At 44.3% G+C, this 19,925-nt stretch overlaps 1 protein-coding gene across 3 annotated transcripts in view; it reads left to right on the forward strand.

Annotated features, from left to right (window-relative positions):
* FLCN (folliculin) overlaps window positions 1–19,925 on the forward strand; it is a 205,488-nt gene that overhangs the window by 70,997 nt on the left and 114,566 nt on the right. For all 3 annotated transcript variants that reach the window (XM_078665222.1, XM_078665221.1, XM_078665223.1), the window contains exon 7: window positions 4,518–4,708. In XM_078665222.1, coding sequence (XP_078521348.1) covers window positions 4,518–4,708 — 191 coding nt within the window. The remainder of the gene's footprint in view (window positions 1–4,517; window positions 4,709–19,925) is intronic.

A 19,925-nucleotide genomic window follows, 5' to 3' on the forward strand; every position in this document is an offset into this window, starting at 1 on the left:
GGTGCTGAGCTCTGGACTACATCAAATTTGTAAAATAAATGTTAAAAATGTAGGTTTATTCTCTGTGCTTGTGCCTTCACCCGTACCGTTTTTTCTAAATCTGTTGGTTTCTAAGGGGTGTGTAGCACGGGAATAACATATGGTAATTTGTTAATAATCAGTGTTTTATAACAAATGGAAGATGACAGAGAGAAACTGGCGGCAGAGATGTTTAAAATAAGTAAAATGCCAGGTACTTCGGGCAAAAAAGATACACCTGCCAATAGCTTGAGAGACAAATTCATCAAACTGGAGAAACTTAAAAAATCAGAACTCTCTAAGTGGGGGGATGGGGTGACATTACAGAATTACTTGGAACTTAAAAGAATTCCTAGAGGCCTTCGAATATTAATATTTCCTACGTTCGATGACCTCGATGAGGATTTATTAAAGGACTGGGAAGAAAATATATATGCCTCATCTATTAATATGATCACCATTTTGATTAAGAATGCCAATAGAAAAGTTGATAAATTGAAACAGCAAATTGCAGAGCTTCTAGTAGTGAGATATCTGAGGCTGGAGAGGACTAAGAAGAGAACCCAAAAGGGCAAAATTGCAGTAATACAGATTTAAAAAACTTTTTGAGCCCTGATGATGTCCATTTCAAAACGAAACGCGTTGGCTGTTTGATTGCACTTATGTTTGCAATTAGAAACTGAATGTGATGAAAAGATGTCGCCATTTCTTCATGAACTTCAATAAAAAAGATACTTTTGGAACCCACATTGTGGAATTTGTCAAACATATTTTGGATAATACGACGCTCCCTCAATTTGTTCAGTAGCTCTTCCATAGATTAGACCTGTTGGCGTTGCCAATGCTTCCTTCCCCGAGTCCTTACTAATCCTATTGTTAAAAAGGGTTTGTTTGGGTAGAAATACAGTCTTCTTAGTAAAGCTAACCTCAACTATTGTGGTACGTTTCAAATCGTGTGTTTGTGCTTCTCCAGACCAAATACATTTAAATATTTACTACCTACTAGTATTGATGACGTGATTCCTACACCTTCTAATCCTCATTGTCTCGTGTAACATTTCATATAGACTGATTTACTCACGCATGATTCATTGTCTCTATATAAGGTGTGTGTGATGAAAGTGCTCCGACACCCTACAGTAGTATGGTAATGCTATAAAACAAATTAAATGTATGTGAGAAAGGGCTCTGGAGAGAACCCGTGGAGAAGGAGGAAAAGATTGTTGCACCTTGCACCACCGACACTAAAGCTGGCCCTGGCAGTACCCATCAAAGCTGGCAACCAAGTTTCAGATCATAAGAAGGTATTTGCATCTAGAATGAGAATACCTTATTTATCAGTGTTTAATTTGAATGAATTTCAATTCATACACTCGACAAACTCAATAAAGCAATTCAGAAAATTGTCTTTAGTGGTGACTGCCTCTGTCAAGCTGAACACGAATGTGTGAATTATTGGCATAACATTAAACCTGGAAACCAAAGGATTTGATCAGGTTAGCCTGTGTGTTGCTTAGATAGTATAACAGGTTAGCCAGCAGTATTACCTAGACTAGTACAATGTACTGGGCTCAGACAGAACATTGCAGGACTTCACATAAGTGTTTTTCTGCTCAATCGTTAGGTGGGATAGACACAGACTTTGTACGTTCATGTAAAAAGGGTTGCAGCCAGTCCAGGTCACATTCCCTTACTTTAATATCCAGCCAGGCGATGCAGTAGAAATGAATGGATTGGAGATAGTCTTGAAAACTGACAACATATCCTGAGATTAGATGGTCTTGACCCTCATTCAGTGTGATTCACAGAATGTAGTGGCCATGATGAATGAGCACACATTCCATTCCGTGAGCTAGGCAACAGTCCGAGATGAAGAGAGTAGTGCTCCTGGAAGGAATCACGTTTTTAATTGACCACCCTTTCTATTATTTTGGCTAGAATGGGGAGTGAGGAGATTGGCGAATAAAAAGAAAAGACACCAGAATCAGATGCAGTGTTTGGTAGTAATATGTAGTTTAGTATGGCCAGCTTAGAAATGCAAAGCGCTATGATTGAATCAGTGCAACGATGAGGGTGGCAATATTTGCAGTTTTTATAGAACATGGCCCAAAAGGATAACTATCTTTAATAGTGAAAAGTGTATTCAATGGAAATGTGGTGGTAAGGGGCAGACAATCCTCCAAGGTATGATTGGAGGGAGCAAAGCGAACCTGCCAAGCTGATAAGGACACTCAGGAGTCCCTAAGGTTTTACGTTTTGGTAAAGGACAGTGTCTAAATTATTTGAGCACAGGTTTTGTGACATGGGTAAGGGGCAAATTCTGTTGAAAGAATGTTTAACTCTAACATTTTGGTCTTCTGTAGATGAGCTAGAGAGGTGTTACTGCTACTAAGAACAAGGGAAAACCCGAAGGAATTATACAAGGGACCTTGGGCAGTAATCTATTTTAAGGAACAGTGGTCCCTAGTTTTAAGAATCAAACAACAATAGACATACACCGAATATCATGAATGTCCTTTGTCCAGCCGGACACAATTTATTATTTTCCAAAAAATCTTTTAAAATTAGCTCAACAAATCAGTGTAAATATCAAGTGGGCACAGCCCGTGACTAGCAATTTTTAAGACAAAACAGAAGGAAAATTATTTACAAAAGACGTGCAAGGCGGTCTGTGCTAGTACTAAATTATACAGACTTGATTCATTTTTAACACCATTGTAAAGGTTTGTTAAAGCAGTATTTGGTACATATGGTGTTTACAGGTCAGACATTGGTCCTGCTTCTTAATGACGGCCCTTTTGCTGCTTTAGGTTTTAAAATCAAGAGATTTGCCCGAGTGATATTTTTGATTGACTAGTGTTATGTTTTCCAGGCTTTCTTTGCTTCGGAGGTGCCTTATATGTTCCATGCTACGTTGGGCAAGTGCATCATGGTACAAATGATTTCAAGCTAGCCATCGTGTTAAGGGCAGGAGAAATACAGATAGGAGAGCGCAAAATACTTCCTAATCCAAGAGGAAGATTGGATTGGAGTTCAACAGGACCTGAAAAGAACCCCTTTGAAAGATGTCTGTGAGACCTGCAAACGGAGCAATCAAGAAACTGCAGCAATTGATTAAACTCCTTGGGAATTCCAAAATAGGAAGCTCATTAAGAAAGTGGGGGCAGTCACATAATTCTATAATGTTATAGTCACAGGGAGGAGTCCACCCTGATCCAGAATACGAAGTCTTTGATGAAATTCTCTCCTAACACGGGGCGCAACTACCTGTGAGAGTGAGAAGAATTTGGGGGGGTGAGTCCGGAGGGCATTTTTGTAAGGGTCAACAAAGGGACAGAAGAGCAGTCAGTTAAAAAAGCAAAAAAGAGAGAGAGACATCAACCAAACAATAGATAAGCCAAATTACCCCGAAAGCAGTCTTTACTCTACTTCACAGGGAAGTAATTGCGACTCTTAGAGTGTAGGTTAAACACAATGATACTAATTACCTAGGGCAGAGAAAAACGGGAAAAAAATCTACTTTAATAGCCTTTTTATTTAAAAAGGCTTTATAAATTAAAACTTTTAATATAACAGATACAACAATATTAATATTGAGATATTTATTTAATGATCAGTTATTAAACACCAGTGCATTCAATCGCATAGGGGTAATTCGTTCACATAATTCCTGTTCACACTATACCGAAACAAACTGTTTATAAAAACTTCAATCATTAAAAGGGGTTTAATTATAACTTGCGATAGTTTTTCGATATTTCATATGAGCAAATAATTAGATTTCGAGCGTGATGTGGGGCTGACATTTTCAATCATCATGTTATTATCATAAAATATTGGCAAAGTAATTGTCCAATAACAAGCTTAACAGGCTATGTGTCCAGGATGGACAAGTTCAACCTATTGAGTGGAAAGCTTATTCGCCGCGCAGTCAAGAAAGTTTACAAAGCATGCAGTTAATCTATAGTCAGTTGCTTGGAGGGACTCATTCACAGCGCTTCTGTATGTGTGTACCCCTCTTCAAATAAAGATTCATTTTAGCCAGTACCTATATCCGATTTGCAGGGCATGTGCATAATATATGTTTGAATGACTCACGTTGGTAGTCCTCACACCAACTCCACAGAGTTTGATTATAGCGCACAGTGTAACACCCCAAATTTCCATCAGCAACCTTATCAACATTTACCTTCCTGTCTGCTGCGTCCTTGTTGGAGTGAATGATTGAATTTGAACGGTCACACAAGCATAACCTTATAAGGCTGATAGGAGGCACACTTATAAAGCTATCTAAAACTACTGAGAAGAATGTCTGATGACTTGACATTGCATAAACAATGGCCTCCTACTCAAGATAAGCCAGTGTCTATTACACTGCTCACTGACACATCTAGGGTAAATGATGAATATATATATATATATATATATATATATATATATATATATATATATATATATCTATTGTATACTTTACTACTATATTTTTTATTGTACTTCAGACTTGGAGGAAGAATCTGAGGCTTGGGAAGCCCAAGAAGGAGACGAAGGAAAACCTCATGCTGCACCAGATGTGGTGGAAGGGAGAGAACTTACTAAATCCCCAACTGATGCCTCGCTTCTCTCTGACTGCAGTTGGAACGTCACACCAAGCCGACAGGCAGTGTTCAGGTCACTGCGGCACATGAGGCAGGTAAGACAGCAGGCTTTAAAATCTGTGGGTAGTGTTCACTTAGAATATACTTAAATGCAATTTAAATTGAAGGAGCCTTGCATGTGTTTTCGTTTTTTGAATAAACGAATGTTACCTCAGGATCAAAATGCTTCTCTAAACAGGTTAAATTAATAGGGAGATGTTAAATATATTGTGAGGATAAGAAGGTGATAGGATAGACTAAATGAGTATGTAAGAGCTGAATAAGGTGTAAAGTAGGAAGGGTATATGAACACTAGCACTGGGTAGTAAAAATGGAGCCGAAATCTGGGTAGAAATGAATACGGAAGGTTGCTGTTTTATTTAAAATAAAAAGATTAGGAGGAGTTAGAAATTAACAGTAGGAAGAAAGTTCAAGTTCAGACATTCCGCTTAACCGCATCGCTGCGGCGGCTATTCCGCAGCAGCGCTAAGGGGGCGGGGCGGCGGCCGCATGCTGATGACGGAACCGCTCCGTCATCAGCCGCGGTTGGGCTGTGCTCATGACGGAGCGGTTCTGTCATGGCCCCGCCCGCTCAATAGAACGCGCCGCGCAGGCGGGCGGCCGGGCCATGACGGAACCGCTCCGTCATCAGCACAGCCCAACCGCAGCTGATGACGGAGCGGTTCCGTCATCAGCATGGAAAGGGTTATGTTATGTTATGTTATGTTATTAGTTCATTTTTATAGCGCACGGCTACTCAAAAAGAGTGTCCCGGCGCTTTTATTGGAGAAGGCGAAGAAGCTGCACCATAATAACATAACACCAAAAGAAAGACTAAAAGAGCAGTAAGCCAAGAATTCAAGAGAGAACGGCTACTGGGTAAAAAGCCACGTTTTAAGGCCTTTCCTAAAAACCAGCAAGCTAGTGGCTCCCCGCAGGGCCAGCGGCAAAGAGTTCCATAGGTGAGATGCCAGCAATCCAAAAGAGCGCCCACCAAGGGGTGACTCTTTATTTCTAGTATAAGAAAGGGGTTTAAATCAATAAAAAAATTACCTCACTGTCAAAATAATCTCTAACATGGACATCTTCTCTAGAGTCACCAAATGGCTTGAATGTCACATGACATCAGGAAACCTTTATAACTTCTTGTCTGTAGGACCAGACATTCTTCAAAGGCTTGTACGATATCTCAAAACTTTAATAATTCCTTATCCTAAGGCAACATTTCCAGTTTATTCTCTATAAAGGTTTCATATTCTTCCCAAACACCAAAGAAGGCGGGGCACATGATTCTGATTCTAAGACCGATAAAAATTCTCATGAACCAACACTGCAGCCAAGATACTTTCTGGCTTTCGCTGTTTTTGGAAGTTTGTGCTTCAAGAGATTTCTGAGAACAGTCCTGGAAGTCTGAGCTAAAGCCCTTAATCAAGCATGAACCAGCAGTGCAGACAAGAGAATTATACTGCTCTCCAGGTATCTGCTTTATGTTTTTAAGTTAATGGACCTTTACTCCAAGCAGGTAGTGGCAGAGAAGTCATAACATAGATGTACTCAGCCCTGAGAGCTAACATTCGAAAATCCCTAATTAAATTGAAAGTGAAATGGGAGGTAGACTGTGATCAAGTGTTCACTGATAATCAATGTTTGAAAACCCTGGCATTGATTTACACAATCACTAGCAATGATAGAATTCGATTAACGCAGTTTAATTTTATTCGCCGGACATATGGTACTCTTGCGATGCTACATGAGATAGACCTCACCTACCAGAACTGCCCCAAATCACCGGATGGCAGCTACATATTTCCTCTTGACATTGGATTGCCCGCCGGTTCACACATAATGGATACAGATAGCTGACTGCTATGGGGCAGGGTTCCCTTTAGATCTGCACAACAGTTCACTTGTTTGCCTACTGGGAATGGGTGCGAGTAAATATAAAAACAAAAGGAAGCAGAAATGTACACATTTTACACTTCTGGTAGCGAGGAAGCATTTGGAAAGTCACTGGCTGAGCCTGCGAGCCACTATGGACACCAGCTGAAGAAAAGACAGAGGGAAATGGTGTGTAGCAGAGGAGCTCAGAATGAAAATAAGGCAGGATGAAAAACTGGAAGAAGATTTAGAACTCTGGCAACTGCTATCTAAAACAAGCATTTACAATGCAATGGTCTCGGCATCATTAAAGGTAGAGCTATTGGCATTGCTCATGACATTTTTTTTTCTTTAAATCATAAATAAATGGCATTGTCATTTACATTGTCAATACACACCACTCTGCACTCAACTGCACTCACCAGCACTGCACTCATCTGCACTGCACTCAACTGCACTCACCTGCACTGCACTGCACTCAACTGCACTCACCTGCACTGCACTCACCTGCACTGCACTCACCTGCACTGCACTCACCTGCACTGCACTCACCTGCACTGCACTCACCTGCACTGCACTCACCTGCACTCACCTGCACTGCACTCACCTGCACTGCACTCACCTGCACTCACCTGCACTGCACTGCACTGCACTCACCTGCACTGCACTGCACTGCACTCACCTGCACTGCACTGCACTCACCTGCACTGCACTGCACTCACCTGCACTGCACTCACCTGCACTGCACTCACCTGCACTGCACTCACCTGCACTGCACTGCACTCACCTGCACTGCACTGCACTGCACTCACCTGCACTGCACTGCACTCACCTGCACTGCACTCACCTACACTGCACTCGCCTGCACTGCACTCGCCTGCACTGCACTCACCTGCACTGCACTGCACTGCACTGACCTGCATTGCACTGCACTCACCTGCACTGCACTCACCTGCACTGCACTCACCTGCACTGCACTGCACTCACCTGCACTGCACTCACCTGCACTGCACTGCACTGCACGCACTGCACTCGCCTGCACTGCACTCGCCTGCACTGCACTCACCTGCACTGCACTGCACTCACCTGCATTGCACTGCACTCACCTGCACTGCACTGCACTCACCTGCACTGCACTCACCTGCACTGCACTCACCTGCACTGCACTGCACTCACCTGCACTCACCTGCACTGCACTCACCTGCACTGCACTGCACTCACCTGCACTGCACTGCACTGCACTCACCTGCACTGCACTCACCTGCACTGCACTGCACTCACCTGCACTGCACTGCACTGCACTCACCTGCACTGCACTCACCTGCACTCACCTGCACTGCACTCACCTGCACTGCACTGCACTCACCTGCACTGCACTCACCTGCACTGCACTCACCTGCACTGCACTCACCTGCACTGCACTCACCTGCACTGCACTGCACTCACCTGCACTGCACTGCACTCACCTGCACTGCACTCACTGCACTGCACGCACTGCACTCACCTGCACTGCACTGCACGCACTGCACTCACCTGCACTGCACTGCACTCACCGGCACTGCACTCACCGGCACTGCACTCACCTGCACTGCACTGCACTCACCTGCACTGCACTCACCTGCACTGCCCTGCACTGCACTCACCTGCACTGCACTCACCTGCACTGCACTCACCTGCACTGCACTCACCTGCACTGCACTCACCTGCACTGCACTGCACTCACCTGCACTGCACTGCACTCACCTGCACTGCACTGCACTCCACTGCACTCCACTACACTCCACTCCACTGCACTCACCTGCACTGCACTCCACTCGCCTGCACTGCACTGCACTCACCTGCACTGCACTCACCTGCACTGCACTGCACTCACCTGCACTGCACTCACCTGCACTGCACTCACCTGCACTGCACTGCACATACCTGCACTGCACTGCACATACCTGCACTGCACTGCACATACCTGCACTGCACTGCACATACCTGCACTGCACTGCACATACCTGCACTGCACATACCTGCACTGCACTGCACATACCTGCACTGCACATACCTGCACTGCACTGCACATACCTGCACTGCACTGCACATACCTGCACTGCACTGCACATACCTGCACTGCACTCCACTGCACTCCACTACACTCCACTACACTGCACTGCACTGCACTCGCCTGCACTGCACTCGCCTGCACTTGCCTGCACTGCACTCGCCTGCACTGCACTGCACTCGCCTGCACTGCACTGCACTGCAGTCACCTGCACTGCACTCACCTGCACTGCACTGCACTCACCTGCACTGCACTCACCTGCACTGCACTGCACATACCTGCACTGCACTGCACATACCTGCACTGCACTGCACATACCTGCACTGCACTGCACATACCTGCACTGCACTGCACATACCTGCACTGCACTGCACATACCTGCACATACCTGCACTGCACTCACTACTCTGCACTCACTACTCTGCACTCACTACTCTGCACTCACTACTCTGCACTCACTACTCTGCACTCACTACTCTGCACTCTGCACTCACTACTCTGCACTCTGCACTCACTACTCTGCACTCTGCACTCACTACTCTGCACTCTGCACTCACTACTCTGCACTCTGCACTCACTACTCACTACTCTGCACTCACTACTCACTACTCTGCACTCACTACTCACTACTCTGCACTCACTACTGTGCATTCACTACTCACCACTCACTACTCACTACTCTGCACTCACTACTCACTACTCTGCACTCTGCACTCACTACTCTGCACTCACTACTCTGCACTCACTACTCTGCACTCACTACTCTGCACTCACTACTCTGCACTCACTACTCACTAATCTGCACTCACTACTCTGCACTCACTACTCACTAATCTGCACTCACTACTCTGCACTCACTACTCACTAATCTGCACTCACTACTCTGCACTCACTACTCTGCACTCTGCACTCACTACTCACTACTCTGCACTCACTACTCACTACTCACTACTCTGCACTCACTACTCACTACTCTGCACTCACTACTCACTACTCTGCACTCACTACTCACTACTCTGCACTCACTACTCCGCACTCTTCACTCACTACTCTGCACTCACTACTCACTACTCTGCACTCACTACTCTGCACTCACTACTCACTACTCTGCACTCACTACTCACTAATCTGCACTCACTACTCTGCACTCACTACTCACTACTCTGCACTCTGCACTCACTACTCACTACTCTGCACTCACTACTCACTACTCTGCACTCACTACTCTGCACTCACTACTCTGCACTCACTACTCTGCACTCACTACTCTGCACTCTGCACTCACTACTCTGCACTCACTACTCACTACTCTGCACTCACTACTCTGCACTCACTACTCACTAGTCTGCACTCACTACTCACTAGTCTGCACTCACTACTCTGCACTCACTACTCACTACTCTGCACTCACTACTCTGCGCACTCACTACTCTGCGCACTCACTACTCTGCGCACTCACTACTCTGCGCACTCACTACTCTGCGCACTCACTCCTCTGCACTCACTACTCTGCACTCACTACTCTGCACTCACTACTCTGCACTCACTACTCTGCACTCACTACTCTGCACTGTGCACACCACTGATATCATGGAATCTTCCACCACACTTTCTAAAACTCTATAGTCTGAAGCATAATAGGCACAGAACCAAAAGAAGGGTAGACATTGCTTAAAATAATCTTATTGTATTTATGAGAAGCAAAAGCGAGACTGTGAAATGTGCTGAATATCAGTTTGTTACGAATCAACAGAGTGGAGTTAGAGAACCAAGAAATAGTAATTTAGAATCCGGGTTAGAAGGAGTAGTAATCACAAGCTGAGGATCAACGGGCGCGAAACAGCGTGGTGGGCGCGCAGGAGACGCAGCGTGAGCGTGCACATCAGCTGAAGATCGCCGGAGAAGACACCGAGCCTGCCTGCTGCCGTGACTGACCCACTGCAGAGGGAAAGAGCCTGGTGAGTGGGGGTAGAGGGCGGGGGGGGGGCGGCAGAGAGGGAGTGGGCAGAGAGGGAGGGTGTGTGTGTGTGTGTGTGTGCGTGCGTGTGTCTGTCTGTGTGTGTCTGGTGTGTGCCTGCCTGCCTGCCTTTGTGTGTGCGCGTCCACAGACCCTGGTCGGCTCGTGCACCGCTCTGTACTCCCTTGCGAGCTTACTCGGCGACAATAGTTCTCGTTGCCGAGACCTAAAAAATGCAATTCCCAAAGAAATGCAATGCGAAGCGCTGCCGCCAACGAGACTTATAGCCGCCTTCATCCCTGTCAAGGGAGTAACAGCTGTGAACGAGCCCGATACAGACCTGGGCACGAGCCGACCCAGGTCTGTGAACGCGCTTCAAGGTTGAGCAGCTTGTGCAAGTTTGTTGGACGTCAGGCACTGCAAGCGCCGCCAGACCAATTATCCCAGCATGAAACTCTACTTCCTGAGGCCCACAAGACCAATTATCCCAGCAGGAGTCTCCACTTCCTCAGGCACCGCAACAATTATCACAGCATGAGACCCACTTATCACAGCATGTCAACAGGTGCCTCAGGCTGCTGGAGCACTCAACTATAATTAATGCACAGTTGAGTGCTCCAGCAGCGTGGGGCCTCTCTGCATGCTGTGATTATTATCACTTTGGGGCCTCATGCTGTGATAATTAGGGCGGCATGCTCTATTTGCAGCACTGAACATTTTCAAAGAAGGCGAAGCAGCGACATTCATTGGAGACACTCACCCTCATGCCCTCACCCCCCTCACTCACCCTCACCCCCTCACACCCCCTGACCCCTCACACACCTCCTCACCCTCACACCCCCTCACTCACACACCCTCACCCTCACACACCCTCTCACCCTCACACACCCTCTCACCCCCTCACCCCCTCACACCCCCTCACACCCTCACACCCCCTCACACCCCCTCACCCCCTCACACCCCCTCACCTTCACACCCCCTCACCTTCACACCCCCTCACCCTCACTCACCCCCACACCCCCTCACCCTCACACTGCCTCACCCTCACACTGCCTCACCCTCACACTGCCTCACCCTCACACCCCTCACACCCCCTCACCCTCACACCCCCTCACCCTCACACACTCTCACCCTCACACACACTCACCCTCGCACACTCACCCTCACACACTCACCCTCACACACTCACCCTCACACACTCACCCTCACACACTCTCACCCTCACACCCCTCACACACCCTCACACACCCTCACCCACCCTCACACACCCTCACCCACCCTCACACACCCTCACACCCCCTCACACCCCCTCACCCTCACACCCCCTCACCCTCACACCCCCTCACCCTCACACCCCCTCACCCTCCCTCACCCCCCTCACTCACCCTCACACACACTCACACACACACCCTCACATACCCTTACCAGCATAGCATAACAAAACATAGCATAGCATAACGAAACACAGCATAGCATAGCATAACATAACAAACAAAAGCATAGGATAGCAAAAGCACAGCATAACAAAACAAAGCATAGGATAGCAAAACACAACAAAACATAGCATAGCAAAACACAACAAAGCATAGCATAACAAAACACAACAAAACACCATAGCATAACAAAACAAAGCATAGCAAAATAAAGCATATCATAGTAAAACAACAAAACATAGCATAACATAACACAAAACATAGCAGAACAAAACATAGCTTAACAAAACAGCATAACAAATCATAGCATAACAAAACATAGCATAACAAAACATAGCATAACACAGCAAAACATAGAATAGCATAACAAAACAAACCATAGCATAACATAACAAAGAATAGCAAAACAAAACATAGCATAGTAAAACAAAACAAACCATAGCATAACATAACAAAGAATAGCAAAACAAAACATAGCATAGTAAAACAAAACATAGCATAACACAACAAAACAGCAGAACAAAACAGCAGATCATAACAAAACATAGCAAAGCATAGGATAGCAAAACAAAACATAGCATAGCAAAACAGCATATCATAGTAAAACAACAAAACATAGCATAACATAACACAACAAACCATAGCAGAACAAAACATAGCATAACAAATCATAGCATAACAAAACATAGCATAACAAAACATAGCATAACAAAACATAGCATAACAAAACATAGCATATCAAAACAGCAGAACATAACAAAACATAGCATACCACAGCAAAACATAGAATAGCATAACAAAACAAACCATAGCATAACATAGAATAGCATAACAAAACAAACCATAGCATAACATAACAAAGAATAGCAAAACAAAACATAGCATAGTAAAACAAACCATAGCATAGCATAACATAACACAACAAAACAGCAGAACAAAACAGCAGAACATAACAAAACATAGCAAAGCATAGGATAGCATAGCAAAACATAGCATAACATAACTTAAAACAAAACATAGCATAGCAAAATATAGAATAGTATAGCATAGCAAAACATAGAATAGCATAACAAAACAAAGCATAGCATGGCATAACATAACACAACAAAACAGCAGAACATAACAAAACATAGCAAAACAAAGCATAGGATAGCAAAACAAAACATAGCATAGCAAAACATAGCATATCATAGTAAAACAACAAAACATAGCATAACAAAACACAGCAAAGCATAGGATAGGATAGCAAAACACAGCAAAGCATAGGATAGCAAAACACAGCAAAGCATAGGATAGCAAAACACAGCAAAGCATAGGATAGCAAAACACAGCAAAGTGTAGGATAGCAAAACACAGCAAAGCATAGGATAGCAAAACACAGCAAAGCATAGGATAGCAAAACACAGCAAAGCATAGGATAGCAAAACACAGCATAACATAGCGCATAACATAGCGCATAACATAGCGCATAACATAGCGCATAACATAGCGCAACACATAGCGCATAGCGCATAACAGCGCATAACATAGCGCATAGCGCAGAACATAGCGCATAACATAGCGCATAGCATAGCGCATAACATAGCGCATAACATAGCGCATAACATAGCGCATAACATAGCGCATAGCATAGCGCATAGCATAGCGCATAGCATAGCACATAACATAGCGCATAACATAGCGCATAACATAGCGCATAACATAGCGCAACACATAGCGCATAATAGCGCATAACAGCGCATAACATAGCGCATAGCGCAGAACATAGCGCATAACATAGCGCATAGCGCAGAACATAGCGCATAGCATAGCGCATAGCATAGCGCATAACATAGCGCATAACATAGCGCAGCGCATAGCGCATAACATAGCGCATAACATAGCGCATAACATAGCGCATGACATAGCGCATGACATAACGCATAACATAGCGCATAACATAGCGCATAGCGCATAACATAGCGCATAGCGCATAACATAGCGCAACACATAGCGCATAACATAGTGCATAGCGCATAACATAGCGCATAACATAGCGCATAACATAGCGCATAACATAGCGCATAGCATAGCGCATAACATAGCGCATAGCGCATAACATAGCGCATAACATAACGCATAGCGCATAACATAGCGCATAACAGCGCATAACAACGCATAGCGCATAGCGCATAACATAGCGCATAACATAGCGCATAGCGCATAACATAGCGCATAACATAACATAGCGCATAGCGCATAACATAGCGCATAACATAGCGTAGCGCATAGCACATAACATAGAGCATAACATAGCGCATAGCATAGCGCATAGCGCATACCATAGCGCATAACATAGCGCACAACATAGCGCATAACATAGCGCATATAATAGCGCATAACATAGCGCATAACATAGCGCATAGCATAGCGCATAGCATAGCGCATAACATAGCGCATAGCGCATAACAAAGCGCAGCGCATAGCGCATAACATAGCGCATAGCGCATAACATAGCGCGTAACATAGCGCATAGCGCATAACATAGCGCATAGCATAGCGCATAACAACGCATAGCGCATAACATAGCGCATAGCGCATAACATAGCGCAGCGCATAGCACATAACATAGCGCATAACATAGCGCATAGCATAGAGCATAGCGCATAACATAGCGCACAACATAGCGCACAAGATAGCGCATAACATAGCGCATAGCATAGCGCATAACATAGCGCATAGCATAGCGCATAGCATAGCGCATAACATAGCGCATAACATAGCGCATAACATAGCGCATAACAAAGCGCATAACATAGCGCATAGCGCATAACATAGCGCATAGCGCATAACATAGCGCATAACATAGCGCATAGCGCATAACACAGCACATAGCGCATAACATAGCGCAGCACATAGCACATAACATAGCGCATAACATAGCGCATAGCGCATAACATAGCGCATAACATAGCGTATAACATAGCGCACAACATAGCGGATAGCGCACAACATAGCGCATAGCGCACAACATAGCGCATAACATAGCGCATAGCATAGCACATAACATAGCGCATAACATAGCGCAGCGCATAGCACATAACATAGCGCATAACATAGCGCATAGCGCATAACATAGCGCATAGCGCATAACATAGCGCATAGCGCATAACATAGCGCTTAACATAGCGCATAACATAGCGCATAGCGCATAACATAGCGCATAGCGCATAACATAGCGCATAACATAGCGCAGCGCATAGCATAGCGCATAGCGCATAACATAGCGCATAACATAGCGCATAGCATAGCGCATAGCGCATAACATAGCGCATAACATAGCGCACAACATAGCGCATAACATAGCGCATAACATAGCGCATAGCGCATAACATAGCGCATAACATAACATAGCGCAGCGCATAGCACATAACATAGCGCATAACATAGCGCATAACATAGCGCATAACATAGCGCATAACATAGCGCATAACACAGCGCACAACATAGCGCATAGCGCATAACATAGCGCATAACAAAGCATAGCGCATAGCGCATAACATAGCGCATAACATAGCGCATAGCGCATAACATAGCGCATAACATAGCGCATACCATAGCGCATAGCGCATAACATAGCGCATAGCGCATAACATAGCGCATAGCGCATAACATAGCGCATACCATAGCGCATAACATAGCGCATAACCTAACCTAACCAAGCATAGCGCATAACCTAACCTAACCGAGCATAGCGCATAACCTAACCTAACCAAGCATAGCGCATAACCTAACCTAACCAAGCATAGCGCATAACCTAACCAAGCATAGCGCATAACCTAACCTAACCAAGCATAGCGCATAACCTAACCTAACCAAGCATAGCGCATAACCTAACCTAACCAAGCATAGCGCATAACCTAACCAAGCATAGCGCATAACCTAACCTAACCAAGCATAGCGCATAACCTAACCAAGAATAGAGCATAACCTAACCAAGAATAGAGCATAACCTAACCAAGCATAGAGCATAACCTAACCAAGCATAGAGCATAACCTAACCAAGCATAGAGCATAACCTAACCAAGCATAGAGCATAACCTAACCAAGCATAGAGCATAGCCTAACCAAGCATAGAGCATAGCCTAACCAAGCATAGCATAGCCTAACCAAGCATAGCATAGCCTAACCAAGCATAGCATAGCTTAACAAAACACAGCATAGCTTAACAAAACACAGCATAGCTTAACAAAACACAGCATAACAAAACAAAACATAGCATAACAAAACAAAACATATCATAGCCTAGCAAAACATAGCATAGCATACCAAACACAACAAAACATAGCATAGCATAACAAAACATAGCAAAAAAAGCATAACACACACCACACACACACACAACCACACAACCACAACCACACACAACCACACACCACTATCTATCTAATCGCCCTCACTCTATCTATCTAATCGCCCTCACTCTATCTATCAATCTATCAATCTATCGCCCTCACTCTATCTATCGCCCTCACTCTATCGCCCTCACTCTATCTATCGCCCTCACTCTATCTATCGCCCTCACTCTATCTATCGCCCTCACTCTCTCTATCGCCCTCACTCTATCTATCGCCCTCACTCTATCTATCGCCCTCACTCTATCTATCGCCCTCACTCTATCTATCTTGCTATTGCCCTCACTCTATCTATCTTGCTATTGCCCTCACTATCTATCTATCGCCCTCACTCTATCTATCGGCCTCACTCTATCTAACACCCTCACTCTATCTAACACCCTCACTCTATCTAACACCCTCACTCTATCTAACACCCTCACTCTATCTAACACCCTCACTCTATCTATTGCCCTCACTCTATCTATCGCCCTCACGCTATCTATCTATCTACCTATCGCCCTCATTCTATCTATTTATTTAGATACTGATCGCCATCACTCTATCTATCTATCGCCCTAACTCTATCTATCTATCGCCCTCACTCTATCTATCTAATCGCCCTCACTCTATCTATCAATCTATCAATCTATCAATCTATCGGCCTCACTCTATCTATCTAATCGCCCTCACTCTATCTATCTAATCGCCCTCACTCTATCTATCAATCTATCAATCTATCGGCCTCACTCTATCTATCGGCCTCACTCTATCTATCGGCCTCACTCTATCTATCGGCCTCACTCTATCTATCGCCCTCACTCTATCTATCGCCCTCACTCTATCTATCGCCCTCACTCTATCTATCGCCCTCACTCTATCTTGCTATTGCCCTCACTATCTATCTATCGCTCTCACTCTATCTATCGGCCTCACTCTATCTATCGGCCTCACTCCATCTATCGGCCTCACTCTATCTATCGGCCTCACTCTATCTATCGGCCTCACTCTATCTATTGCCCTCACTCTATCTATCGCCCTCACTCTATCTATCTATCTACCTATTGCCCTCACTCTATCTATCTATCTATCTATCGCCCTCATTCTATCTATTTATTTAGATACTGATCGCCATCACTCTATCTATCGGTCTAGCTATCTATCGCCCTCACTCCTATCGCCCTCCCTCTATCTATCTATCGCCCTCACTCCTATCTATCGCCCTCCCTCTATCTATCTATCGCCCTCACTCTATCTATCTATCCCACTCACTCTATCTATCGCATCACCACAGCATCACTCAGCACCACCACAGCATCACTAAGGGGCACAACAACATCACTATGCGCTACCACAGGATCATTGAATGCCACAGCATCACTAGTCGCCACCACAACATCACTCAGCACCACCACAGCATCAATCTGTGCAACCATTCAACAACAACTGGGTCAAATATGATCTCTCAATGTTTCAAGCTTTATTACAAATGTCACAAAAAGAGGTTAGTATTTCACTTCTGTTCTTGGATTTTCGTCACAATAAAATACACTGAACATATTCTTCACAAAAGTTATTTTCAAAAGTTTAAGCTATTGCTATTATAAATTACAAAACTTTTATTTAAGTATTAATTATTAAAAAAATTCAAAGCTATTGTTATTTGTAATATCAATACATCTAAGTCACGTGAATACAACACATATTGCATTACAAATGCTATAGGTGTCACAAGTTATAACTATTGGCATTGTAAATGACAAAGCTATTATTTTTGCTATTTTCAAAACCAACACATATATAAAAAATGTGTCATTTACAATACCAATAGCTCAAACTTTCCTAATGCGAGACCTTATGCATTGCAAATGCTTGTTTAGATATTGCTTCCTCATGAGCGTGTATAAGTGTATTGTATCATGTGGCATGTGGTATGTTGTATGACTAAACCCAATAAAACACTGCAAAAAATAGTTGAAGGCCCCTGGTCCACCCAAATGCAAACCGTGATGCCTTTTCAGAGTAGAATATTGAGGAATTCACTTTTTATATTTTAATAAAATATTTTTTCTTCATTTGAAAAACTAACTGAAAATAGCACTTTCACATTATGAGAATTGTATGATGCATTTGTTAGAGTTCTCATTATAGAACCAGTAATGCTGGTAAGCCCATTCCTCTTGTCTTTCCCAGCTACTGTCCTCCACCAGGGTCCAACCACAGAGCTAATATTTTGTGATATTTAAATGGACATCCACAGGCCTCGTAAACTAGTCACTCAGCCGTGGCGCAAAGTGAGGTCTTCCTTTTCAGTCACCAAGTCCATCGCCACCAGTCGACGAGTCTCCTTGGTCTCCGCTCTCTCTCTTGTTCAATACCCAGAATTGCATGTGTAGGGACGGGGTAGCCTACAACTTCACTCAGATTAGTGTGAATAGTAGAGCAATTGCAAACATTTTTGGGGCATGTCCAGCTTATATGGAAAATGTTTGCATATTCCTCATCACAGGGTTCACACTGTAGTTACTCTTTCTTCCTACTTGTACTGCTCCTAACTTTTTGAAAAATACCTATGACACAGGTAGCACCTGGAAAATGCTTCTAAAAAAAGAACACTTACACTGTGAAAGTATTCTTGAGTACTTTATGCACGAGCATCCCTGCCATCTGTGATACCTACTTCTTACTCATGCAGCACCATATAGATGCTCTGGGATTTGCTTTTCCATTGCCTCCTTATTGTGGCAGTACTGCTTCATTTTTTTTGTGTCACATCCTTGGTGGTGGCATGATTTTTTTATTAATTAAGATTTCAATTATAGTTGGTTCAGAACAACTTGCCTTCCTTGGCCAGCAGTTCGTGGCTTCAAGCAGTGCTGCAGGTTTGATGAGAAGTTCTCTGTGGCAGGTCCAGGCCAAGCCTCTGTGTCTGGTCTGGGGAACCAGCATCCACCGAGTGTTTGTTTTCTACACTAGAATTTATCCTGTTTCCTGAGGAACAGTCATTATTCAATGTCTAGAAAGGGGATGTACTAAATGAGACCTGGAAGTTGTAGAGGGGCGGAAGCTCTTTTCATGTAGGTGAGAGGGATGTGTTCTGTACATGGTCACAGAGTCTGCAACACCTGTCAGTAGCTGTAAGAGTGTTGCTTCCACTTTAGTGGCCCTCTGCTGATTTTTCAGGAGTGGCATCTTCCAGACATTGGACTATCTTTCAAAGGAGACATTCTGCAAGAAAGGAGTGTAGCCTTTGATCTAAAAATCCATTATCTTAATTTGACTACACTTTAGACTACTTGGATTATTGTTTGAAGCAGCCTAGTTTATTCAACCGGATTTGACTTTTGCTGCTATATCAAACTACATGTACAGATTTTTTCCATTCCATACCTAGCACTTCTTTCGCTGCCTTACAAAGGGCTTAAATTCAAGATGTAGTCTCCCTTGTGTCTGTCAACCCGCCACTTCATCTTTCGAAACTCCTAATTTGAAATTACTTCAGAGACCAAATCTTGTCTTCCGTTTTTATTGATCACCAGCGTGTTTCAGATTGTGTACTGAGTGTTGAAGTTGGGGCCCTAC

This window comes from Lissotriton helveticus, chromosome 10 (genome assembly GCF_964261635.1).
Source record: "Lissotriton helveticus chromosome 10, aLisHel1.1, whole genome shotgun sequence".
Taxonomy (NCBI): Eukaryota; Metazoa; Chordata; class Amphibia; order Caudata; family Salamandridae; genus Lissotriton; species Lissotriton helveticus.